The 26,897-nt window shown below is 48.2% G+C and overlaps 2 protein-coding genes across 5 annotated transcripts in view; one reads left to right on the top strand and one right to left on the bottom strand.

Annotated features, from left to right (window-relative positions):
• Positions 1–298: 298 nt before the first annotated feature.
• Positions 299–15,262, top strand: RLBP1 (retinaldehyde binding protein 1). Of its 2 annotated transcripts, none has more exons than NM_174451.3 (8): positions 299–398; positions 3,180–3,273; positions 3,543–3,671; positions 5,637–5,841; positions 7,793–7,971; positions 12,385–12,543; positions 14,267–14,377; positions 14,696–15,262. In NM_174451.3, exons 2-8 carry the CDS (start codon positions 3,262–3,264, stop codon positions 14,852–14,854), a joined length of 954 nt encoding a protein of 317 aa, NP_776876.2. In that variant the 5' UTR covers positions 299–398; positions 3,180–3,261; the 3' UTR covers positions 14,855–15,262. The 2 variants fall into 2 exon arrangements, with proteins under 2 accessions (NP_776876.2, XP_059734929.1); XM_059878946.1 differs by lacking the exon at positions 299–398 and adding an exon at positions 2,645–2,802 and having other exon boundaries at positions 14,696–15,056.
• Positions 15,263–20,131: 4,869 nt separating this feature from the next.
• Positions 20,132–26,897, bottom strand: part of ABHD2 (abhydrolase domain containing 2, acylglycerol lipase) — a 113,988-nt gene continuing 107,222 nt past the window's right edge. For 2 of the 3 annotated variants that reach the window (XM_059879000.1, XM_010816948.3), the window contains one exon: positions 20,132–26,507. In XM_059879000.1, coding sequence (XP_059734983.1) covers positions 26,311–26,507 — 197 coding nt within the window. In that variant the 3' untranslated portion in view covers positions 20,132–26,310. 3 annotated transcript variants of the gene reach the window in all.

Here is a 26,897-nt window from a genome sequence, read left to right as displayed (position 1 = left end):
CTCCAGCATGTCTTACCCTAAGGAGTGCTTTCTCAGACCCCCTCTGCAATGAGAGAGAGGAAGGGGAGGAGAGAAGGGGACTGACCCAGATCCCACCCCCACGGCCCTGGCTTCCACATGGCTGAGCAGGAACTCTGGAGCAGCCGCACACAAAGGAGGGCTTTGAGCGAGCTCTAGCCAGGCCCAAGCTGAGCCCCTCTCCCCCTTGGTGCGTCACTTGCCCCAATCTGGGCCTCCCTGTGAGCCTGATTTAAACGGAAACTGTGGGCCCTGAGAAGTTCCTTGTGACCCAGTAATCCCAGCCTGCTGACTGGACCACACCCCCAGCAGAGGCAACCTCCAGGCTCCCGGAGGACACAGGCACCAGGTGTCCCAAGGAGGAGCTGCTAACTTGTCAGGTAAGTCAGTAGCAGGGGCCTGGCTGGGCCAGGAAGCTTAGGATTAGGGTAAGGAGTTTGTGGTGGGGAGATTCCAGGCTGCCCCCAAAACTGAAACCAACTGGCCATTCTTCAGGGTGAGTTCGACCAACCTGATGGCAGATTTAGCAAATAAAAATACAAGATACCCAGTTAAATGTGAATTTCAGATGAACCACAAATACTTTTTTAGTGTAAGTGTTTGTGTTCTCAGTCTTTATAACCCCATGGACTGTAGTCTGCCAGGCTCCTTTATCCATGGAATTTTTCAGACAAGAATACTGAAGTGTGTTGCTATTTCCTACTCCAGGGGACCTTTCCAACCCAGGGATTGAACCAGAGTCTCTTGCATCTCATGCATTAGCAGGTGGATTCTTTACCACTGTGCCACCTGGGAAGCCCTTTTTAGTATAAGTATGTCCCAAATATTGTATGGCACATACTTAAACACGTCAAAACTTTTTTGTTCATCTGAAATTCATGTGTAATTGGACATTCTATATTTTATCTGGCAAGCCTAGATGGCAGGGAATAGCTTTGACATGAAGTGAGGCGTGGGTTTTTTTTCCATGTATACAACTTATAAATCAATAGTTTCAAATCACAGTTAGTAGTTTGGACATATTTTATTTTTAATTTTTTGGCCATGCACAGCATGTCAGATCTTAGTTCCCCAACCAGAGATCAAACCCACATCCCCTGCATTGGCAGTGCAGAAGCTTAATCACTGGACCATCAGAGAAGTCGCCTGGGGATATTTTATTTTATTTTTTAAAACCCTTTTTATTTTGTATTGGGGCATAGCCAACTAACAATGTTGTGATAGTTTCAGTTGAATAGGGAACTCAGCTATACATATACTTGTATCCATTCTCCCCCCAATTCCCCTCCCATCCCTGGGCATATGTTAAAAAGAGTTGCTGTACTGACTTTAACCCTTCATTTCTAAGACCCTTGATCTTGTGATGATCCGCTTAACTCTCTGGGGGCGTCTAGCTGTCTCTCCCGTCTGAGCCTCTCGCTCAGGGAGTTCTATTAGCCTTGCCATTCCTGTTCCAGCAAAACCGAAGTGAGAACACAGTCACATTTCAGTCTATCTTATATATCTTCCTGCATATTTGGAAGTCTCTGTCTCAGAAAGTTGACTTCGATTTTATTCCTGTTGGTGGATTACAGCCCCCCAGAACTTCCCTGTCCTGCTGGGGCTGCGGAGTGGGACAGGCAGGAGATGGAAGATCCTCAGATACTCCCTGGAATCTTCTAAGACTCTCTCTGCAAGCTGGGGTAATGATCCGGATGGTGCTAAGAAAGAGAAGGGGAACTATGTTTCAGAGCAAAACACTGTGCTAGGTACCCTACAGAACTTCTATGATCTTTGTTACTACTCTGTTTGGTAGGTGTGGCTATTATCCCCAATTTGCAGATGAGAAAACTGAGGCTCTGAAAGGTTTTATTGGCCTAAAGTCACATGGGTGATAGATAACAAAGGCTGATTCAAACCTGGGTCTCTCTGACTCTCAAGTGTGGTTTTCTGTGACACCTGCTGTCCTAAGAGTTTGCCTGGAGATGTCTTGGCTCTAGGTGTCAAAAAAAAAGTCTTGGTGTCAGGCAGACATAGGTTCAAGTCCCACCTCTGCCACTAATCAACAGTGACCAGGTGACAGAACTGACCGACAGGAACCTGGTCAGAGGCAGGAGTGGAGTGGTGACGGGCCTGGGGATGTTTAGGTAGGAGAGGAGAAAATGTGAAAATAGAATTGTCTCCAAAAGTACTCAGCGGGGTGTCATGTGGGCAAAGGATGAAATTTTTTCTGCTGGCCTCCCACTGCTTCTGTGTATATTATTTAATAAAATCTTCATAACCTTCCACCTCCCTTTTATAGGGGACAACCCCAATTCAGGTTAGATCACATCACTTGCAAGGGGAAGAGACAGAATTTGAACCCAGATCTGACTTCTGCCACAACAGGCTGCCTCTTGGTGCTGATGGAAAGTAACAGCTTGGTCTTGAGTCCTGATCCCTGGCTATATCTGGCTGTGTAACCTTGGACAAATCACCTACTCTCCTGGGCCTGTTTCCTCTTATGTAAAGTGGATATCATAATGCTGGCTCCCAGACAATGGATTTGAAAAGTGCATCACAAGGCACTGAACACACATTCAGTTATGGTTATGTAACTAGCCATCATCCCTCCAGGGAGTGGATTCACTGGAATGGTGCCATTCACTAGGCTGGGGAGTTTCTCAGATGCCCCTTGGGACTGGAAAAAGGGGGACACAAATGCGAGGGATTGCCTTATCCCTCAGTGACCATGTAACCAAGAGTGGAAGCCTGTTCTAGTTTCTCCCTGGCTGGGCCATCTCATTTTAAGAACTGAAGTTCGAGGTATATTTGTGTGTGCTCCTTCTTAGAGGGGTGTTTCCCAAAGCACAGCCCAAGAACCACCTTATTCAGGGCCACTGGGGGTGCTGCTTTGTTTTTTTTTGACTGCGCCATATAGCAGGTGGGATCTTAGTTTCCCAACCAAAGACTGAACCCGGGTCCCCTGCACTGGAAGCACGGCGTCTTAACCACTGGATCATGAGGGAAGTCCCTGGGGTGCTGCTTTAAAATACAGATGTCTGGTCTCCAATTCAGAGTCAGGCACAGGGCCGAGGCATCTGTATTCTTAGCAAATGCCTCATGTTACTCTGATGCACTCAAAAGTCTGAGATTCATTGTTCTGAGACAATAACAGAAGAACCTCTCCATGTCTCCCCTAGAAAGGAGGCTGCCTTGAGAGGCCAGGACGGACGAAGTGGGCTCCTTCTTTGTTTGCAGCACTTCCAGTCTTCCACAGACAGCATGTCAGAGGGGGTGAGTACCTCCGTGCCCTGGGGCTCCCTTCTGTCCACCTTCCCTCCTTCCTTTTCTTCCTCCCTGTTTCTCTATTATCTGCTCTCCTCAGGGTTATGGGCATCCACCCTTTAGACCTCTCGGTAGTCCCTGACCCCACCCACAGGGAGGAAGTTCAACAGTGACCTTGGGCAAAAGCACTAGCTTGGGGTCTGAGCAGACCCATTTGGCTGGCTTGCTCAGGCTGATGGGGGCCTTTTCCTCCCTTTTCCTGGCTTCTCCCTCCTCAGGCGGGCACGTTCCGCATGGTCCCTGAAGAGGAACAGGAGCTCCGTGCCCAACTGGAGAGGCTTACGACCAAAGACCATGGACCTGTCTTTGGCCCGTGCAGCCAGCTGCCCCGCCACACCTTGCAGAAGGTGAGGTAGCCTGGGGGTGTGTGAAGGGACAGGTAGGGAGGTAACAAGGGGGAATATATTTATTTTTTTATTTGGCTGTGTCAGGTCTTAGTTGCAGCGTGTGGGATCTTTAGTTGTGGTATGCAGGAGCTGTTAGTCACGGTATGTGAGATCCACTGCCCTGACCAGGGATTGAACCTGAGTTCCCCTTATTGGGAGTACCGAGTCTCAGCCACTGGGCCGTCATGGTAGTCCCAACATAAGGGAATACTGATAACATCCTCTCTCCTGTAGAAGAGGTCCAGTACCAGCCCTCCGGGTTATTCTGGACCTAAAAGACTGACTTGTTCTAGGGGCTATTCTGAAGTCAGGGCCATGGTAGCAATTGGGTCAACCAGATGTCCAGGCTACCCGATTCTAAGATTATGGCATCAACAGGGTTCCCTGAAACCAAGGCTGGGACCTAGGGCTTCTGGGTCAGGGATCATCCTGGACTCAGACATGAGGAACCCTGATTTGCAATGGCCTTAGAGAGCACAGATACAACTGCTGCCCCCAACTGAATAGGAAAGGGCCCAAGTCCTAATATCACAACGACTTCCAACTTGTTGTGTCATCTTGAGCAAACTGCTTTCCCTCTTTGGGTCTTGTCTTCGGTATCTATGAAAGAAGGTTGTTGGACCAGTTCAGAGATGATCAGACTGTGGCAGAGCTGGCCTGGGGTTGAGCTGGCCCTGGGCTCCTGGCTTCCATCTCTGCTCCCTGGGCATCTCAAGGGAAAGCTGCTTCGAGTTCCCCCAGACCTACCTTCGTCCCTCATGCCATCCAAGGAAAGAACAGCCCCTGGCATGCTCAGGATTTCTCCAGGCTTATCCAAGGGGAGGAATGTGAGGGAGAGGGCAGGCTGCCATCTGACTGGTATCTTTAATTTTTTTGTTAATTAATGGTATCTTTAATTTTGAGAAGATCAGAAATTAACCTGGGATGCAGCAGACTGAAGCAATTAACAGTTCAACCTGATTAGGAGTTTCAACTTCAACTCTTTTTACCTGGGTGATCTTGAGCAAGAATATCTTGACCTCTATGAGCCTCAATCTGCTCACCCTGAGAAATGGGGGATAAGAATACAACCTTCTTGTGATGGACTGTGGCCAAGATTTAGAAACATCATGTACTGGACTTCCCTGGTGGTCCAGGGGCTAAGACTCTGCCCTCCCAGTGCAGAGGAACTGAGTTCTATTCCTGGTCAAGGGAACTAGGATTTCAGATGCCCCAACTAGGAGTTTGAATGTGTGTGTGTCAGTCTCTCAATCATGTCTGACTCTTTGTAACCCCATGGCCTCTGCGGGCTGCAGCTAAGACCCAGAGCAGACAAATCAATACATTAAAAAAAAAAAAAGTATCTACAGGACTTCAGTTCAGTTCAGTCGCTCAGTCGTGTCCGACTGTTTGTGACCCCATGAATTGCAAAACGCCAGGCCTCCCTGTCCATCACCAACTCCCGGAGTTCACTCAAACTCATGTCCATCGAGTCAGTGATGCCATTCAGCCATCTCATTCTCTGTCGTCCCCTTCTCCTCCTGCCCCCAATCCCTCCCAGCATCAGAGTCTTTTCCAATAAGTCAGCTCCTCGCATGAGGTGGCCAAAGTACTGGAGTTTCAGCTTTAGCATCATTCCTTCCAAAGAACACCCAGGACTTAGCAGCGTGCTAATTCAGGGCTCCAGTAAGCATAGGCTGTTGTGGTTAGAAACATTTAGTCCTTTGGCCGTCTCCTGCAAACAAACCCAGGATGAGCAGTTTGACCTAATTTTCTCCAAATATAACGGGCAGTCTGAGCTGCTGCCAATGCTGATGCTGCTCTTGTGGGCAGAGGAGCGATGGCACTACCTGCCGTGCCCTCTGCCCGTCCGCCGGTCTGGCACCGGGAGGAGCCTCCTGCACCGCGCCTACCTGACTTTGTGCCTGCACCCTGCCCCTGCTCCAGGCCAAGGACGAGCTGAATGAAAAGGAAGAGACCCGGGAAGAGGCAGTGCGGGAGCTACAGGAGCTGGTGCAGGCGGAGGCCGCCTCGGGGCAGGAGCTGGCCGTGGCCGTGGCGGAGAGGGTGCAGGGAAAAGACAGTGCCTTCTTCCTGCGCTTCATCCGCGCGCGCAAGTTCCACGTGGGGCGCGCCTACGAGCTGCTCAGAGGTGAGGCCCCAGGAAGGTTGCGGGGGTTGGGGAGTGGGAGGGGAAGGTCATGAGGGTGGTGTGGACCCTCATCCAGGCACTGAGGAGACTGGCCACTCCACCTCCTTCCCATGCTCTATCAAGTGACTGTATCTGAGCCTCCTTCTCCTCATATGTAAAATGGGTGTGTGAGCTGAATAGTCTCGAGATCCTTTTCTGTTCAGACAAAGGAGTGAGTCTGGCAGGACCAGATTCCTGGAGATCCGGCCCCTCTTTCCACTCTCAATGAGCAGAACTTAGCCACCCAAACTGGGAGCCCAAGAGGCCCCTCTTTCCACTTTCAATGAGCAGAACTTAGCCACCCAAACTGGGAGCCCAAGATGCGAGAGCTTCCTCTCCAAGCCCTGCTCCCTCCTCGCCCCCCACCGGCCCCTCCTATGCTTTGGCTCTGGAGCGCTGCATGGAAGGTAGGTATGAGCCTGATTCCTCGCAGGTACTCAAACCTCACAAAGAGTGGAATCGAAGATGGTGCCTGCCCTGGGAGTGAGCCTGGAGAACAGAACCTCCCTGGCCACGCCCACTGGATGGAGACCAGTGTCCCAAGGGAATCAAGTCTTTGGTGCTGTCGGAGGGAACGGTGTCTGAGCAGGCGCTCAGCAGCCTAATGATTCTCCTTCTTCTTAAAAAAATTTTTTTCATTATTCTTTTTGTTTTTTTTTTGGCTGTGGGATCTTAGTTGCCCCACCAGATATCCACCAGTGCTCCCCTGCAGTAGGAGCCTAGAATCTTAACCACTGGACTGCCAGGGAAGTTCTTCTCCTAACTTCTTCCTTCCTTCTACAAATGTTAATTCACTGTTGCTCTGTGCCAACGGCTGTTTCAGGCCAAAGGATGCAGCTGAGAACAAAGTAGACAAGAACTGTCTGCCCTCGTGGGCCTGATAGTCTAATGGTAGAAATAACAATCCAGACAATTAAAAATATACAGAGAAAAACAAAAGAGGTGGATATAAAGGATTGAGGGGTTTTAGGTAAAATGATTAGGAAAGCTCTAGTGCAAAGGAAACTTTCAAAGAAAAACTAGAAAGAAGTGAGATGCCCTAGGAGAGAGCAATAAGGCAGAGGGCACAGCAAGGGCAAACACTGCATGGTGGCTGCCTGGGGTGTTGGGGGGACAGCAAGGAGGTCAGTGCCTTTCCCTTGGCAAATGCCTCCCAAACTCCTCCTCTGGGCCTGGCACCTCCAGGGTCTGGTGGAGGAGACAACCGCAGAGAAGAAGGGACCCATTCAGGATGGCTCAGGATGGGGTTGGTGGAAGTTCCGCTGAAATTAGAAGGGATCTCTGTGTCCTACCTGGGGTTTGGATTTTATCTGGGGGTCATTTCCCCACCCCTGCTCAGCTAACCCTGTGCCCAACTGAAACACCTGTGTTTCTACTCGTGGGAAAGAGAAAAATAACCAGTAGTAGCTGTCCTCAGATTTACGATTACACCTTATGTTTACTGATGTTTACTGATTACACCTATACAGTTTACTGATGGCATTCATACCTGGAAAAATTCATGCACTTTTTTTCTCACTTTTTATTGTGTATTAGGATATAACCAATTAATAGCGTTGTGATAGTTTCTGGTGGACAGCAGAGCAACTCAGCCATCCTTCCCCCCGAACTCCTCTCCCATCCAGGCTGCCACACAACTTTGAGCACAGTTCCCCGTGCTAGACCGTAGCGTACCTGGAATCTTGTTTGTTAACCACAGCAACTTGGCGAGATAGCATTATCCTCCTATCTTTTGGAGGGGAAACTTGGGGCACAGAGAGGTTGAGTACCCTGCCGGGTTATACACAGCATGTAGATGAGGAGCCAGGCAGGAGCCCGGGTCTCTGCATGCCCACCATGTGCCACTCCGGGAGGGGCTGGCTCCCTGAGGGGCCGGCTCCCTGAGGGGCCTCCTCTGCTCCGCCTCTGCCAGGCTACGTGAACTTCCGGCTGCAGTACCCAGAGCTCTTCGACAGCCTGTCCCCAGAGGCTGTCCGCTGCACCGTTGAGGCTGGCTACCCTGGTGTCCTCTCCACGCGGGACAAGTATGGCCGAGTGGTCATGCTCTTCAATATTGAGAACTGGGACTCTGAAGAAATCACCTTTGATGAGGTCAGTGGGGGCTCTCCTGGTTCCCTGCCATCCTCTGGGCTGGGTTGCCTTCTCTAGATCTGGTCTCCACTGGAACCTCATTCCTGGCTCCCCGGGAGGCAAGGTTTGTGAGGGAATATCTGGTAAACTCATGGCACCAAGCCCTTTCCGGGCAGGAAGAGAACTCCTTGGATGTGCTGTGGCAGCTGGAAAACCCAGCAGCTTTGCAGGCAGGGCCCACTGGCCAGTACATGGCTGCCCCCTGTATCCCTACTGAATAGGACTGACAGTTGGGGCCATGAGCTGGGATCAACCCTGCCAAATGCTGAAAGTGGAGAGCAACACAGAGAACAGGGCTTAGTGGACTGTGGACTGGGAGAGATTCTGGAAAGCATGGGTTCCAATCTGTTAAGCGCCTGAGTTCTTTGCATTTGTGTATGTGTGTGATTTCACTTGCCAAGCCCTTAAGAGAGCTGTCATAATTGGGGATATAGGGTTCATCTGGGGAGGACGTTGGCATGTGACACCAAGCCTTAAAAAAATGTACAAACTTATTTTAGAAAATGCCATCTAGTTGTCGCAACATGTATTTAAAAGTTTATCTTTCCCCCCAGTGACTTGAGACACCATCTTTATCATATTCTGCATCTTCATAGGTGCTTGGATCTATTTCTGGACTTTCTACTCTGTGCCATCGGTCTGTCTTTTCATGCTCCACATTGTTTTAATTATAGAGACAGGATCAGTTCAGTTCAGTTCAGTCGCTCAGTCATGTTCAACTCTTTGCAACCCCATGGACTGCAGCACGCTAAGCCTTCCTGTCCATCACCAACTCCAGGAGTTTGCTCAAACTCATGTCCATTGAGTCAGTGATGCCATCCAACCATCTTATCCTCTGTCGTCCCCTTCTCTTCCTGCCTTCAATTTTTCCCAGCATCAGGGTCTTTTCAAATGAGTCAGTTCTTCATATCAGGTGGCCCAAGTATTGGAGTTTCAGCTTCAGCATCAGTCCTTTCAAAGAATATTTCCAACTGATTTCCTTTAGGATGGACTGGTTGGATCTCCTTGCAGTCCAAGAAACTCTCAAGGGTCTTCAACACCACAGTTCAAAAGCATCAATTCTTTGGTGCTCAGCTTTCTTTATAGTCCAACTTTCACACCCATACATGATTACTGGAAAAACCATAGCTTTGACTAGATGGACCTTTGTTGGCAAGGTAATGTCTCTGCTTTATAATATGCTGTCTAGGTTGGTCATAACTTTTCTTCCAAGGAGCAAGCATCTTTTAATTTCATGGCTGCAGCCATCATCTGCAGTGATTTTGGAGCCCCCCAAAATAAAGTCTGTCACTGTTTCCACTGTTTCCCCATCTATTTGCCATGAAGTGATGGGACCAGTGGATGAAGCACAAGCTGGAACCAGAATTCCAGGAGAAATATCAATAACCTCAGATATACAGATGAAAGAGCCTCTTGATAAAAGTGAAAGAGAAGAGTGAAAAAGTTGGCTTAAAGTTCAACATTCAGAAAACTAAGATCATGGCATCTGGTCCCATCCCTTCATGGCAAATAGATGGAGAAACAGTGGAAACAGTGGCAGACTTTATTTTTTTGGGCTCCAAAATCACTGCAGATGGTGACTGCAGCCATGAAATTAAAAGACACTTATTCCTTGGAAGGAAATTTATGACCAACCTAGACAGCATATTAAAAAGCAGAGACATTACTTTGCCAGCAAAGATCCATCTAGTCAAGGCTATGGTTTTTCCAGTAGTCATGTATGGATGTGAGAGTTGGACTGTGAAGAAAGCTGAGCATCAAAGAACTGATGCATTTGAACTGTGGTGTTGGAGAAGACTTTTGAGAGTCCCTTGGACTTCAAGGAGATCCAACCAGTCCATCCTAAAGGAGATCAGTCCTGAATGTTCACTGGAAGGACTGATGCTGAAGCTGAAACTCCAATACTTTGGCCACCTGATGCAAAGAACTGACTTATTTGAAAAGACCCTGATGCTAGGAGGGATTGAAGGCAGAAGGAGAAGGGGACAACAGAGGATAAGATGGTTGGATGGCATCACCGACTCAATGGACGTGAGTTTGGATAAACTCCGGGAGTTGGTGATGGACAGGGAGGCCTGGCATGCTGTCCATGGGGTCACAAAGAGTTGGACACAACTAAGCGACTGAACTGAACTGAATTGATGGGACCAGATGCCACGATCTTAGCTTTCTGAATGTTGAGCTTTAAGCCAGCTTTTTCACTCTCCTCTTTCATGTTCGTCAAGAGGTTCTGTAGTTCTTCGCTTTCTGCCATAAGGGTGGTATCATCTGCATATCTGAGGTTATTGATATTTCTCCCGGCAATCTTGATTCCAGCTTGTGCTTTATGCAGCCCAGTGTTTCTCATGATGTACTCTGCATAGAAGTTAAATAAGCAGGGTGACAATATACAGCCTTGATGTACTCCTTTCCCTATTTGGAACCAGTCTGTTATTCCATGTCCAGTATAGAATGTTTAATATCTGTTGGGATTCGTTCAGTCCTTAATGCTCCTCTTTTTCAGGGCTTTTCTAGCTATTCTTGCATGTTTACCCTCCCTAAAACAATTAGAATTAACTTGTTTAGCTTTAGGAGAAATGTCAGAAGATTTTTATTAGAGTAACATTAATATAAATAACAAACGAGGAGAATCAGCATCAGTATGAATGCAACATCCATGGCCAGTGGTACCATCCACAAAAAAGGGATGCCTTCCCTTTTATGACTACATTTTGAGCGTCCAGAAGTTTTTCAGAGTTTTCAATCCTTATGCACATTTGTCGTTAAAGTATTTATTTTATTGTTTTTGCTATTAGTTGAACTTTCTCTTCCATTATATCTCCTAATTGGTTATTTTTTGCGTCTATGAAGATTATTGTTTTTGTCTCTTAGTTTCATATCCTAGTATTTTTACTGAATTTTCCTGTTATTTGTTAGTCATATACAGATTTCCTAAGAATGCTATCATAATATCTGTAATTAGAGGAAATTTTTTCTTTTCCTTTTCTAGCTCTTATGTCCCTGATTAAAACAAAAACAAAACAAACCAACAACAAAAAAACTTGAGTGCATTGGTCAATACTTCTGTGGTGGGGGGAAGTGATGGAGAAGGCAATGGCACCCCACTCCGGTACTCTTGCCTGGAAAATCCCAGGGGCGGAGGAGCCTGGTAGGCTGCAGTCCATGGGGTCGTGAAGAGTCGGACACGACTGAGCGACTTCACTTTCACTTTTTACTTTCATACGTTGGAGAAGGAAATGGCAGCCCATTCCAAAGTGCTTGCCTGGAGAATCCCAGGGACGGGGGAGCCTGCTGGGCTGCTGTCTATGGGGTCGCACAGAGTCGGACACGACTGATGCGACTTAGCAGCAGTAGCAGGGGGAAGTGAGCATGCTTATCTTGTTCCTGATCCTACTGTAGTGTCTGCTACTGAATAAGATATTGGTTTTAGGACTGAAGCATACATATATCTGCTAAGGAAGAGACTTACAAATTTTTTTTTCTGATTACATAAGTGATACCACTCATTTTAGAAAATACCAAAAAAAAAAAAAAATCACAAATTTAAAATCATCCAGAATTCTACCATCCAGAGATTTCTACCACTGACATTCTTCCAAGTCTATTTTTGCAAGAAACCTAGAAACATACGTGCATACAAATGCATACAGACGTACACATTTTTTCTTACAAATATGGATCGTATTCTACAATAATATACCATGAATGGATATCTTTCTGTATCATTAGTCTTATATATCACTGTTCCAGAATACCCCATGGTGTGAATATACCATAATTTCACCAGTCCCTTTGCTGGACATTTAGGTTGTTCCACTGTTACAATGGTATAAGGATAGACACTCTGGCATCTAACCATGGATATGACACTGAAGATGATTTGATTATTTTCTTGGGATACATTCAGAGAGGTGGACTGTCCCAGCTCCAAGCCTGTGACAGATTACCTCTAATTTGCTCACTGGTATAGCTCTTCCCTTAAGACCGTTCTTAAAAATGTTCTTTCTTTTGGCTGTGTTGGTCTTTGTTGCTGTGCAGGCTTTTCTCTAGTTGTGATGAGTGGGGGCTACTTTCCAGCTGCAGTGTGCAGCTTCTCATTGCAGTGGCTTCTCTTGTGGAGCACAGGCTCTAGGCGCACGGGCTTCAGTAGCTGTGGCTCTTGGCCTCTAGGGCTCAGACTTAGTAGTCATGATGCAAGAGCTTAGTTGCTTTGTGGCAAGTGGGATCTTCCCAGACCAGGGGTCAAACCCGAGTCTCCTGCGTTGGCAGGTGGATTCTTTACCACTGAACCACTAGGGAAGCCCTCCTCTTAGGACCTTGAGTCTTAGCTGTCCTTATGGCTTGGATCTTACAGCCCATTCACTTGTGCCCAAGATCTTGCAGGCATACTGCGTCATCCTGGAGAAGCTACTGGAGAATGAGGAGACTCAAATTAATGGCTTTTGCATCATTGAGAACTTCAAGGGCTTCACCATGCAGCAGGCTGCCGGACTTCGGCCTTCCGATCTCAGAAAGATGGTGGACATGCTCCAGGTGAGGCCTCAGAACTCTGTCCTGCAGGAGCCTGTCATGGGTGGGGAGACTGAGAGGCAGGGCCCAGGTTTCTGGTTTAATGATGCTGGATAATCACAACCCCAACCACAAACACTTCACGGTGATCCACAGTTTGCCATGTATTCACATTCATCAGTTCATTTACTCTTTAAAAACATTCTCTCCCTGCTTCATTTTACAAACCTGGAAACCTAGGCTCAGAGATTTGAGTGACTTCTCAAGGTCACACAGCTATCAAGGGGCAGAGGTGGGACTTGAACTGCACCTTCTGACCTGGAATCCCATTCTCTGTCCCCTTTTGTCATGCTGTCTCCCTCTGCTTGTGAATTTATCCTGAGAAAGAGATAGCACTAATGCCCCAAGACAACTCACTCCTATATACTCATGTATCTGAAGTCCTTTCTTAGAATGGATACAGTGACAGAATTTATTTTCTTGGGCTCCAAAATCGCTGCAGATGGTTACTGCAGCCATGAAATTAAAAGACGCTTGCTTCTTGGAAGAAAAGCTATGACCAACCTAGACAGCATATTAAAAAGCAGAGACATTACTTTGCCAACAAAGGTGCATCTAGTCAAAGCTATGGTTTTTCCAATAATCATGTGTGGATGTGAGAGTTGGACCATAAAGAAAGCTGAGCGTTAAAGAATTGATGCTTTTGAACTGTGGAGAAGACTCTTGAGAGTCCCTTGGACTGCAAGGAGATCCAACCAGTCCATCCTAAAGGAAATCAGTCCTGAGTATTCATTGGAAGGACTGATGCTAAAGCTGAAGCTCTAGTACTTTGGCCACCTGATGTGAAGAACTGACTTATTGGAAAAGACCCTGATACTGGGAAAGATTAAGGGCAAGAAGGGAAGGGGATGAAAGAGGATGAGATGTTTGGATGGCATCACCGACTCGATGGACATGAGTTAGATTGAGCAAGCTCCAGGAGTTGGTGATGGACAGACAGGGAGGCCTGGCATGCTGGAGTCCATGGAGATGCAAAGAGTTGGACATGATTGAGCGACTGAACTGAACTCAACTGAATCTAATCTTAAATCCGCTTTGCTTTGGAAAGGAGAGATGGGAGGTAAGGGTCACGGGAGGGGATGGAGGACAATTGTTGTTGTTCAGTCACTCAGTCCTGTCCAGCTCTTTGTGACCCCATGGACTGCAGCTCACCAGGCCTCCCTGTCCCTCACCAACTCCCCAAGATTGCCCAAACTCACGTCCATCGAGTCAGCGATGCCATCCAGCTATCTCATCCTCTGTCGTCCCCTTCTCCTCCTGCCTTCAATCTTTCCAATGAGTCGGTTCTGCGCATCAGGACAATAAGGCATGACAATAGTGTCCCTCTGGTCTATCACAGCTTGTAGTCTACTCAGCAGGCAAGTGGATTTGAAAAAACTCGGTCACCTAAAAGCCAAGCAAGGCTATCTTTCCATTTCCACTCCATGTAATGACAGAGTCTTGTGCATCAGCAGGAAGAGGGTTGGGCTGCTTCTGGGGCATCCTTCCTTCAGTTTGGACCTACAGCATAACCAGGGCTCCCCAGATATTGGCCTGGGGATGGAACCTGCAGTGGGCTATCCTCTGGAGCAACTGTGTGATGACAACTCTGTCCTTGTGTCGTGGGGAGGGGCAGTGTAGTGGGAAAGTGAGTGGGAACCTTTGAGGTCACGGGGCCATGTGGTGGGGGTGCTGTCTGTCCCTGCAGGATTCCTTCCCAGCTCGGTTCAAAGCCATCCACTTCATCTACCAGCCCTGGTACTTCACCACCACCTACAACGTGGTCAAGCCCTTCTTGAAGAGCAAATTGCTCCAGAGGGTGAGTGCATAGCTGCACAGGGAAGGTGCCCGCTGATCGTCTGGTGTGTGGGTGAGTGAGTGAATGGGCTTGTAGCAGGAAAGGGTTCAGGAGACAAGAGGGATGAGGGTGGAGGAGGAGGGAACCCCACCTCCTCGGGCTCTGTATGAAGACTTGGAACTAAGTGGATCCCATGGACAGCACAGCAAGGAGGACTTTTGAGAAGGACATCGCCAGGCAGAGATGGCATGTGTGCCTTTGTCTTCCTGTTCCTCTTCTCCCCCAACCTCATCCTAGGGTACCTCCTTGCTCAGACCCATCTCCTCTGCTTCCTTGCAGGTATTTGTCCATGGAGAAGACCTCTCCAGCTTCTACCAGGAGTTTGACGAGGACATCCTGCCCTCCGACTTTGGGGGTACACTGCCCAAGTATGATGGCAAGGCCGTTGCTGAGCAGCTCTTTGGTCCTCGGGACCAAACTGAGAACACAGCCTTCTGAGAACATCTCCTGCCATCTGACCTGTAGTTAGCATCCCTAGGCCTCTCCTCAACTGCCCTGGACCCAGAATGCTGTGAAAAAGGGCTTCCTGGGGTGACTGTGGTTCCTCTGAACCATTCTAAGTTTGGGCAAACTCAGATGTCATTCTCCTCCCAAGCTGGGGGCCAATAAAAAAGCAGGGGAATTTCCTGAACATGAAAAAGTGAGGATAGTTATATTTCTACTGCCTCTGAAGCTTTAGGACACAGACTTGGTATGGGGTTGAGTTTCAAAGACTCTAATCAAGCTTCTGAATGATTTCCTTTGTAATAGAGTTTTACTGTTTAGGATCTGTGAAAATAGGCAAGGAGTCTGGTTTTAAAGGTCTCTTCCTCCTTAAAAATACAAAAAATAAAAGATCAAAGAGGAGTAAAGTAAAAGCGTTAGTTGCTCCGCCCAAACGAGGAGGGATGTGAGTCCAAAGGATCTGGCAAGTACGGTGACCTTAGTGGCTGGGAGGCAGGTGAAAGGTTTTCCATGCTGAATTATGGGGTGGAAGCACTCTTGACGTGGCTGCATTTTGGGGTGGTCGGGTCCTCCTCCTCTGATGTATGCAGTGATGGTCAGGAGCTTTGACCTCCTTCAAGGGTGACTGTTGTGTCCCCCTCCTTCTGTCTGTGGAGTCTCTCCATCAAAGCTGTCTCCTCCAGACCCCTTGCCTCCACGGATGGTTTTACTTAGATTTACAGACGGTATCTTCTCTGAGCACTCTCCCAGACCTCAAGTTATATGGTGAAAACTCTTCTTTGTCTGCAGTCTCACCCTACAGCAGTGAGCTTCTACTTTCAAGCTCTGCATATTTAGACAAACATAAATGCTTTTCTTTCTGTGGAGCTGGCTTTCCTCAAAGCATCTGGTGATTTTTGAGTATGTGCTGGGCACGTTGCTCCCTCTTGGGGAAAGCCTGGCTTCTTCTGGGCATGGGGCTCAGAGGCACTGACTGATTCTTCTCCCAAGGTCCTGCACTGACTTTCCCACTCAGACAGACACTTGTTCCTGTTATCCAGCTTGTGGTGATGAGTGAGGGTCAACTGGCCTGGCTCTTCTCACTGAGGCACCTCAGTACTCATCCCAAGACTTCCCTGCTCTTGCCTCCTTCTGAGCACGAAAGCACCCTTGGTGCTGGGCACACCGTTTGGTGCAGGACCCTCAGCTGTTTCCTGGGCTGTGGGTTCAATCCAGTGCCCTCTGCTTTCACGCCTTTGGAAATTTCTCTGAAGCCACTGAATTCTCTTTCTTGTTTTCCAGTGTGGCTATGTACATGTACATCTATATGTGACTGTGCATATATATGCATTCATTCCTTGTATCTTTTCTTTCATTTCTGGGGTTTGTAGTGTATACTCATCACCCGAGTAACTTTCTCCTTTATCACTTTCACAGTCAACAATCTCTATTTTCTTAAATGATATACATACAACCTCAGAGCTGGAGGAAGAATCACAGCAAGTTATTATGGGTGGCTGACCAGTGAAGAGGGTTCCCTGGTGGCTCAGCGGTAAAGAATCTACCTGCAATGCAGGAGACCTAGATTTGATCCCTGGGCTGGGAGGATCCCTGGGAGGAGGGCATGGCAACCCACTCTAGTTTTCTTGCCTGGAGAATCCCATGGACAGAGGATCCTGGCAGGACACAGTCCATAGGACTGCAAAGAGTCAGATATGACTCAAGTGACTGAGCATACACGACCAGTGAGGATTTCTCACAAACCCGTCTTCAAATTCTTTAAAACCTGAAGCCTTTCCATATCAAACCTTACATGGAACTCTATTATCAAGCCTGAAAAGAGTGGAGCTGCTCTGATTGAAGAGGGCTCTGCAGCCTCATCCCCAAGAGATCTAGAATATCTGGAGCTAAGAAGGCTATGTCCAGGGTGAGGACAGAAGCATGCTGCTGGGGGCAAGTGATAGGAGAATGGGGCTTGTATTTGCCGAGATAGAGGGCACTGGTGAGTCAACAGTACAGGTGTTGGTAGAAGCCGGGAGAGGATGAGGCTGAGCTGAAAAGGTGAAAGGAATGAGCTTTGTTAAAGCTTTCAAGCTACACTTACAATTGTTTTGCAGAGGAGTTGTCTCCCAGATTTGAGGAAAACCCTGGCTGATTCCTCTTGGATGACTCCCTTCTTCCCCCGGGTCCCTTATTGCCAGAGCCCTCCTCGCCCCACCCTCTGATTTGTGGGCGCTCTAATTTACAAAGGAAATCAGGATATGGAAAACACTGCAGGCAGAAGTTCTTGGGGGCAGCTTTGGTTCTTCAGTTTAGTTCAGTTCAGTCGCTCAGTTGTGTCCGACTGTGATCCCATGGACTGCAGCACGCCAGCCTTCCCTGTCCATCACCAACTCCTGGAGCTTGTTCAAACTCATGTCCATCAAGTCGGTGATGCCATCCAACCACCTCATCCTTTGTCATCCCCTTCTCCTCCTGCTTTCAGTCTTTCCCAGCATCAGGGTCTTTTCAAATGAGTCAGTTCTTCACATCAGGTGGCCAAAGTATTGCAGTTTCAGCTTCAGCATCAGTCTTTCCAATGAGCACCCAGGACTGATTTCCTTTAGGATTGACTGGTGAGATCTCCTTGCAGTCCAAGGGACTCTCAAGAGTCTTCTCCAGCACCACAGTTCAAAAGCATCAATTCTTCGGTGCTCAGCTTTCTTTATGATGCAACTCTCCATACATGACATTTGGTTCTCACATCCATACATTTGGTTCTTACTCAAATTCAAATGGGATGCTGGGGTCCCCGCTAAAGTCAGCATGGCTGGAGACTTAGCTTAAGAATGGTTTGACAAAAAAGCCCCAAGGGTTTTCTGAGGAAGTCGGTTCTGACTGTGGGCTGCCACCGCCCCCTGCTGGCCATGCCCTGATACTGCTCCTCCATGTCCATGGATGTCCGTGGCAGTCCTGGGCAGGGGCAGTCTGAGCCAGACCTTGCCAGGAAGGTGGTGCTGCCTTTGGGAGTAGGTGCCTGAAGATCATGAATGTTAATGTTAAAATCTGATGTGCTCAGTTTCCCAAATTCTGAGCTGCCTGGATATGCTGGATTCCTGCAAGTGACTACCACCCCCCTCATTCATGAGAAAATTAGAGGGACAATAAAATACTCTTGAAAGCCACCAAATATGGGAAAGGGGATAACAAAACATGACTTTCATTACAACCATTTGCTGCTCAGAACACCTTCCTTCCGGAGACATCTGGGATGAGGCAGGGATTCTGCACACGAAAGTAATTTGAGCCAAGCAAAAGTTGGGAGGGCTTCCCAGGTGGCTCAGTGGGTAAAGAATCCGCCTGCCAATGCAGGAGTCGCAGGAAACTACGGGTTCCATCCCTGGGTCAGGAAGATCCCATGGAGGAGGAAATGGCAACCCACTCCAGTATTCTTGCCTGGAGAATCCCGTGGACAAAGGAGCCTGGCGGGCTACAGTCCACAGGGTTGCAGAGTTGGATATGGCTGAACACAGCACAACAGCAAAGTTGGGAGGTCACAGTGACGCATCACATGGCCCTTTGGGGAAATACTGTTTGCAGATGGAAGCATTTGTTAAGGTGTGGGTGGAGGTCTCAGTAATGAAATGGGCCATCAGCTTCAAAGAATCTCTGAGCAAGACTAGCCACTTCTTAGATTCTCGAGTTTACCTAAGGGATGCTGCAGGAGGCTAATGCTGCCGGGTGTCCTGGCAGAGTCTTCCTGGAAGAGGGATGCCTGGGTCTTAAGTTAATCTGAGAAAGCTGAGGAGTCACCTTCAGGGTGAATTGGACCACCTTTTATAATACTTTTCATTGTGGGTGTGGCTCTGGTGTTGAGGAAGCTTTTAGCAGTACAGGGTGGAGAAGGCAATGGCACCCCACTCCAGTACTCTTGCCTCGAAAATCCCATGGATGGAGGAGCCTGGTAGGCTGCAATCCATGGGGTCGCTAAGAGTCGGACACGACTGAGCGACTTCACTTTCACTTTCCACTTTCATGTATTGGAGAAGGAAATGGCAACCCACTCCAGTGTTCTTGCCTGGAGAATCCCAGGGACGGTGGAGCCTGGTGGGCTGCCGTCTATGGGGTTGCAGAGTCGGACACGACTGAAGCAACTTAGCAGCAGCAGCAGCAGCAGCAGTGCGGGGAGGGGAAGCTCACAGGATACCCGGGAGCCTTCCTGCTCAAAGTGTGGCCCCAGGAGGGGATGTCTGCTCCACTTGGGAGCTTGCTAGTGATGCAGAATCTTAGTTCCCCCTACCCCAGATCTGTTGGATCATGGTCTGCATTTTAACAAGATCCTTAGGGGAATGCACATAACCAATCAGAGCTTCCAAGGCAGGGGTTTGCAACCTCCTTGCTGATTGATTCTCCTGGGAAGCTTGATGACTTGCTCAGTTGTGTCCAACTCTTTGCAACCCCATGGGTTGCATGGGCTATAGCCCACGGGGATCCTCTGTCTGTGAGCATTCTTAGATCTTGCTGATGTATGTCCCCCAAAACCAACTCACCTCTCCCCACTTAGTTTGTCAAAGGCTTTGCAAGACCAAGGAAGGAAGAAGATTAAGTGCAAGGTCCTTGGGGTGGGGGAGCATGGACCACCACAACCCTTCTGGCTGGGCCAGTACTTGGCCCTGGGAGACCCTTCGCTTGGATTCAGACAGATATAAAGAAGAAAACACCACTATTACTCAGCCAACCCAATATAATCTTAATTTAGGTCATGTTCACCTGGTCTTTCCAAAGAACACTATCAGAAAAGCTTGTGAATCATGTGTGACAACTACCACTTTGACATCTCTTACATTCTGTCTACGTGGTTCACTTTATAGAGCAAGTGTTTAAAATGCTGATTATCTCACTCTTCCCAGGCCTTGGCTGTCTTCCCAGAGAGGATGGGCTTGTAAAGACACCTGTGGGCTGGTCATTTCTTCGGTATTTGCAAGGCTGGGTTAAAGTCAATTGTGATGAGAATTTGGTATTTTGCCCACTTCTTTCAAGCTCGTGCTTTGGTGAAGACATGGGAAGAATCCTTTTATTTATTTTTTAAAAACTTATTTTAATTAATTAATTAGGCTGTGCCAGGTCTTAGTTGCAGCATGCAGGGTCTTCTAGTTGCAGTGTGTGGGGGCTAGTTCCCTGACCAGGGACTGAACCTGGGCCCCCTGCATTGGTAGGGTTGAGTCTTAGCCCACTGAACCACCAGGCAAGCCCAAGAAGAATTCTTTTATTCACAGACAGAAAATCTCCATTACAAATGACTGCACAGCCAGGTCACATTTTTAGTCTTTTTTATTTTTTTTTAAGTAAAGAAATTCCATTGAATCAAAGATAACAAAATTACAGCTTTTGTTTGTAATGATCTTTGTTTACCACCACACAGAATCAAAACAGAACCAAAAGTAATTTATGAGAACATAAAATGATCAAGGACACCACTGTTTAGTATAATTTCTTAATAAAGGTAAATATCCTCATATTTAGAAAAAATTGCATTGCTAGTTGCAAATCTTAAACACCTCAGTGCTGGAGGATCCTATATCTTGCCCCCACCCCCGCCCCCAAATCCAGCAGCACAGAGGCCTTCAGAACACAAACTCAAAAATACATTATTTTCAGGGCAGCATTTGAAGTTTCAGAAAATTAACAACAACAACAAAACAAACAAAGAAACCAAACTCAAACAAAACAGGAATTTAGGAATGTGTAAGTGATGGTTCTCAAAAATCAACCTGGAAGCACACCTTGCCAACAGAAAGAAAGTGGTTCATGGGAGTCTAACCAGGAAAGGGGGGAGATGCAAACTGGCCCCCCACCCCCCACCCCCCAGCCCCTGGTGTCACTAAGGCAGCTGCAGTGGCAGAAATCAGAAGCTCAGGTACAGTGAAGGTCTTCCTGAGGCGGTGGGCAAGACCCAGATCGTCTGAGACTGGTGTGGAGAAGAGGGGACAGGAGTCTACAAGGACTTGTGCTTTAGGAAGACTAAAGAGGCCCAAAGCAAAAACCAAAGGAAACCTAGCTCCCACGCCTGCCCGGGAACTCGGCCCGCCCCCCACAAACAGCCCGGGAAGGAGGTGACTGGCGCCGGGACTGCGGGCACAGCCATCGTGCTAGGGGACTGTTGGCCACGGCACGTGGGTGGCCTGGAAGGAGAATGCCCCACGGCAATGAAGGGTACTTCTGCAGGTGCTATATAGGTGGTCAGTCCCTAACTTGCGGCAATGGGTTTCTTGGCTAATGGGGACACCAGGAGGGAGGGAAGGCAGGTTATAGGCTTTGTTACTAATTGACAGGAGTTGAGTTAAAAAGACAATCCAGCGGTTCGAAATTAACTTCAGCTTACTCATTTGAGATAGATGAATGTTTTATCCACATACATGCTGGGGAAAACATGGTTCAGAAAACATGATGTGTTGGGAAGGAGGGGCTGGCTCCTTCAAAAGGGGCAGCTGTCCACTGTCCTGGGGTCTGAGAACTGCTGCTGAGCCAGGCTCTGCAGCCTGCCTCTAAGGGCCACTTGAGGGGCTGGGGGTGTTTGGGCTACAGCGGCCGAGGCAGCAGGAGCAGAGAACAAAGAGGAAGCAGCTTCAGTTTTGGACAGCATTCCAGTTCTCACTGCCTGCTCCCCTTCAAATACAATTTGGCAAAAGCTATCTTAGTATGTGAAGGGGGTTGGTGGTGGCTATTTTCTTCTGTATTTTTTTGGCCATGCTTGCAGTATGCAGGATGTTAGCTCCCCAACCAGGGACTGAACCTTGCCCCTTGTACTGGGAGTGCGGAGTCTTAATGTGGACCACCAGGGAATTCGCGGGGGCGGGGCGGGGTGGGGGACATTTTCCTCTGCTTTGATAACATGTGGAGAAGAACACCTTTCCCTCAATTGCTTGGCCACTAAATGCCACACGCAGGCTTTTGCCACTTTTCATGGCTTTTGGAAGTATCCAAGTAGTCTTTGAACTACAGAGTGAGGCCAAGAAGGAAGAAAGACATCAGAGACATCAGGTGTTTGGCCAGTTCCAGACTGCTCTTAATTGTCAAGGGGTGGGAGGTGCCTAATGTAACATTCTCTGGTTTTGCTGTGGCTTTGTTGCAGACTAATACAGCAGGAGAATTTCAATTCTGCAGCCAAATAGCTTTGTCCTACCAGGGGATATTCTAGAGGCAAGTTAAGGCTTTCTGGGCAAAGAAAAATGATTCCAGCTGATATTGTGAGCGGACGCTGCAGCAAAATGCTTAATATGATAACTCTCCTGTCCTACCTCAGAGGACAAAGACCAGAGTTCTTTGAACTCAAGGTGATGTTTCAGTGATCTTCAGCGCTAAGTCAGAATCAGTGCCATGGGAAAAAGAAAAGCCCTTCAGAGCTCAGACATCTGCTAGCCTGGCAAACACAAACAAGAACACGTGTATTGCTTCCCAGGCGCTGGCAAAATGGATCATGAGCCACACAGTGACAAAGAGAGCTCTCATTCAGATGCCAGACAGACAAACTCGACTATCCAGAAATCTCAGCTCTAATGAAGGCTGCAGTTTGAGAATGGAAGTCTGAGCAGGAAGGATTCCTGCCCTGGGAACGGTCAATGCTTGCCCAAGTCTCACAGAATGAAGGGGATATTCGCTTTGTTCCAACGGTCAGCACCTGTCCCCGTCATGAGACCGCCCTCGGCACAGAAAGGCTACTGGGAGGACAATGGAGGCTCTGAAGAGAAGCTAGTTAGGGACACGGGGCTTGGGGCAAAATCAAGGTTCTTCACCAGCAAAGGCTGAATGCAGTAGCTCACTCTCTCTCTCCAAGTCCCCTCAAGACAAGCCCGAAGCCTTGACTTATCTGTGTCCACTTACAAGGGCTGTAGAAGGCCAGTTGGGAATGTTCTGGCAAAGGATGTGTAAACAGGTGAAATGGACTTGGAGATGGTCTAAGGTGAGGTAACCGAGGCTTAGAGAGGGGAAGAGATTGCCCACAGACCAGTGTGATTTAGACAGGAGAAGAATCCAAGTGTCCAGGACCCTGGGACATTAACACCAAGTCAGGAGAGGGTGCTCCCCTGGCAGGTATATTCCCATTCTAAGGTATGTGGGAAATGCTTGCAGGAGGTTCAAGGAATACAGTGACAACAAATAACTTTCTGTCTTCATTCTGCCCTGGAATCATTGGTACAGACTCACATCAGAGAAGGTAAGAGGTTTTCTTTAAGACTGTTAAACTTGCTACTGATATAAGTGCATCAAGAAGACTTGAGACCATTTTTCAAGTCAGATAATCCTAACTTGGGCTTCCCAGGTGGCTCAGTCGTAGAGACTTCACCTGCCAATGCAAGAGACACAGGAGACGAGGTCTTGATCCTGGGTCAGAAAGATCCTGTTGAGGAGGAAATGGCAACCCACTCCAGTATTCTTGCCCGGGAAATCCCATGGACAAAGGAGCCTGGCGGGCTATAGTCCATTGGGTCGCAAAGAGTCAGATAGGACTGAGTGACTGAACATGCACAATCCTAACTTGACTGGGATCAGTTACTCACTGTTGTCTTCAAAACTGTTTACAGAGGCAGGGAGAAAAACTTGGAAAAATGTTGCTAGAAGCCTGTTTGGTTTTTTAACATGTTCTTCCAGCAACAGAATTATCTAGGCCATTACAATTTATGTCCTTAACCTGATTTTAAAATATAATATGCAAACACTCTGAAAATTCAGCCTTGTGTTAACCCCAAGAGGACCTCAGGAGCAAGAAGAGCCGCCACATTATCATCAGAAATGAACAGAAAAGCCAGGCAAGCGGGAGGGAGGAAAAAGCTGACCGACATATAAAGTGCTGCTCCCTTGTTTATTAGGCTTGAATGCCTCTGTGCTCCCATTCAGAAACAAACAACAATTTTCCTGTAAGACGGCCACAGTTACACTCTCATTTCCATGCATGAGAGCCTGAAGCTTGAACAAAGGGCCTCAGTTGATTTCATGTGAGCTAAAAAGTGCCATTCAGAGTCACACGCTAAAAAGACTTCAGCTGTGCATGGCGCCCCACGGTCCTGTGGGGTAAAATCCGGTTGTCCAGCAACAAAGGGAATGCTCTGAGCCCTGCCTCTCCTCCGTGGGTCAACAGAACTGCCGGGCACACCAGGCTCCAGACTCCTGTCCCTGTCTCCGCCAAGTGTATGACAACCGGACTGTTTTCTCCTCCTGAATGGAGCTGGTACCTGGCTGCTATATAGTTGGAACAGATCAAGGGACGTGTCCTAAGGCAAATGAAAAGGAGCCTCTTGCTTCCTGGGATGGTGATTCAGCCCCGTTAGGTTATTGCTTCGTTTATCTGATTTCACAAAAAGTCTTGAGACAGGAAGGTAGGAGCAGGAAATATGACTGTGAATTTTCTCGATTACAGCTGTGGTTGCAGGTTGGAGGAAAAAGTAACAGAGGGGGAAAAGACGAGCTTCCAAATCGAGGGGCAGAAGATAAAGTGCCGATCTGTGCTAAAAGCACGTGAATGAGATATGCACTTGAAAAATAACAACCTGGGGGGAAAGTCATGATGATGAATTTGTGTGTGTGTGTGTGTGTGAGAGAGAGAGAAACCAAAGCCAAGTTGAGACCAGAGAAACCTCAGTCTCTTCAGATAACAGTGGTCTTTGATGTTACCATTTAGGATAAGCTGGTGATTGTCAGAAAACAACACATGACTCACGTGACTAGGACCGAGGCTCAAACTATAACCACCTGTGACCAAGAGGGTCCGCGCCCAGGCCCTCACATGGCTCCCTTTACCCCTTAAATATCTGCACACGGATCCATTATCAATACTCCTGTCTGTCCTAGAGCAAAGTAGAAGAAGCAGGGGAAATAATAATTTTAAGTATCTAGGTCATTTCACTCATAATTCTGTTCAGTTCCAGATAGCAACTGCTGATTATTTCAAAGTGCAGGGTTTTTAGATATTCAAGTACCACAGGATTGGAGGAAAGGAGTACTTGAAACACAGCGTGGGCTTTTCATTTGAGAAGACACACTCTTGAAAGACCTATCCAATAGCCTACGGACATAAGTTATTCAACTAAAAATCCGGTTTCCAAAATCACACCCTCTTCAGTTGAAAAGCGATTTCTCCAAACTCAGATCCAACCTTTGAACTGTTTGGTATCAAAAGCCAGAGTTAGAGAGAACTGGGTTAAAAAAAACGGCAACCCACTCCAGTATTCATGCCTGGAAAATCCCATGGACCGAGGAGCCTGGTGGGCTACAATCCATGGGGTCGCAAAGAGTCGGACACGACTGAGCGACTTCTGTGTGTGGGCTAAAAAAATAAAATGAGTACTTTAAAAAACAAAACCAAACCACTTTATATGAAATGAGGGACAGGAAAAAGAAAAAAAAGAAAGGCAAATGATGATATCGACATGCTTAGAATAGCTCCCGGGCTCCCCTGGAGAGGAGTTCTCTCAAACCTCAGTAAACTGAGTTTGTCATTGAACTTTAGAACTGGTAGTGATCTCGGCAATCTGCCTGGTCCAGCCGCTCCTGCATTTTACAGGTGAAGAAAGAAAAGTTCAAAGGGACTTGTCCAGGGTCATATAGCCAATGAGAGGCAGAGGCAGGCCTGAAGTCTCCATCACCAGCCCAGGCCCGTGCTGAAACTGCTCATGGCTATCACATCAAGGCAGGTGCACATGACAGGCACTGCTGCTTCAGAGGCTCCTGGGAGCTACGAGATACCATGAGCTACCAAGACGTTTCTAATTCACAGGCTCCGCACCATTGGGTTTCTCGAATTTGCCTGGTGATAAGGATCACCTGGGGCACTTGTCAAAAATTAAAATCCCAGGCCCCTTCCCAGCCCCACAGAAACACCTCCAAGGGGAAGGACGTGGGAGGCTGAATTTGTAATAAGCGCCCCAGGTAACTCTCATCGTCAGGAATGCGTAAGGAAAAAAGTTGGCTTCTGACTCAAGGGAATTTTGTCATGTAAGAGACCACACTCTCAGCAGGGGGGGCCCAGGGCCCCAGGCCCCCAAGAACTGTAGCTACAGCACTGGCTCTATTTAGGGTCTACATCCAGGACACATACAACTGCCACAGCGTAACATCCATCCTTCCCTGCTCTTGGGGAAAATTTGATTGGCAAAGCAAAACTGCTATTCAGACACGCTTTTTAATAGGGAAACTAGATGTAATTGGCTTGAAAGCAATCCGATGCTGACACCGGACAGCAGGGTGAGAACCCTGTCGCTTGTCACCATGGCTAACAAATGCAATGGACAAAACCAGTAACTAAGCACAAAAATAGCCTGGAGCTCCCAGGGACCACCACCCACTTCAGGTCGCATGTGTGTCTGGTGGGTGGTCCCCGTTGATGGTGTGAGGTCAGATCCAGGTCGCTGAGGGAGATGGGAGACCTGAAAACAGCCAGTGAGGGATGAGAGTTCCAGAGGAGGGCGGCTGGAGCACGCCAGAGTCCGGGGAGCGCCTCACTCCAGGTCAGCCTCCACCAGCTCCGTGTCAGAGCATTGCGACTTGTTGCGTTCCCACTGGCAGATGGCGTTGGCGTACTCCACCACCAGCTTATCCATCCACGTCAGGGGCTCGGGGAACAGCACGGAGCCCTCAAAGAAGCCCAAGTGGCCCCCGTGCAGGGGCAGCACAAACATGACATTCTCCCGTTTCTCTGCAGGAGAAAGGCGGCTGAGTGAGTCACTGTCCTCTGACCGGCTCCGGGGCTGGAGGTGGGAGGGCGAGCTGGCCAGGGTGGCCCAGGCTTGCCCCAAGGGTGCAGGTGTCCCCCTCTAAGTGGGCATCTGATCTCCACCCCCTCCGCCTCGTTCACCAGCAGTGGGGGCGGGTGCTAACTTGGTGGGGGCAGGCAAGACGGTGAGATCAAGCAGGTTTGGGAATAGCAGCTTAGCTTTGGAGCAGAATGGGTACTGGCTTAGGTTTAGTTGCTCAGTTTTGTCCAACTCTTGTGACCTCATGTACCGTAGCCCAGCAGGCTCCTCTGTCCATGGGATTCTCCAGGCAAGAATACTCGAGTGGGTTGCCTTTTAGGACATCCTTAGAA

The sequence above is a fragment of the Bos taurus genome, chromosome 21, assembly GCF_002263795.3.
Source record: "Bos taurus isolate L1 Dominette 01449 registration number 42190680 breed Hereford chromosome 21, ARS-UCD2.0, whole genome shotgun sequence".
In the NCBI taxonomy this organism is placed as follows: Eukaryota; Metazoa; Chordata; class Mammalia; order Artiodactyla; family Bovidae; genus Bos; species Bos taurus.
This window is presented reverse-complemented; position numbering and strand designations above follow the sequence as displayed.

Coding starts and splice junctions, on each gene's coding strand:
- RLBP1 (NM_174451.3), top strand. Junction 12,544..14,266: donor AGATGGTGGACATGCTCCAG/GTGAGGCCTCAG, acceptor CTGTCCCTGCAG/GATTCCTTCCCAGCTCGGTT. Junction 14,378..14,695: donor AGAGCAAATTGCTCCAGAGG/GTGAGTGCATAG, acceptor GCTTCCTTGCAG/GTATTTGTCCATGGAGAAGA.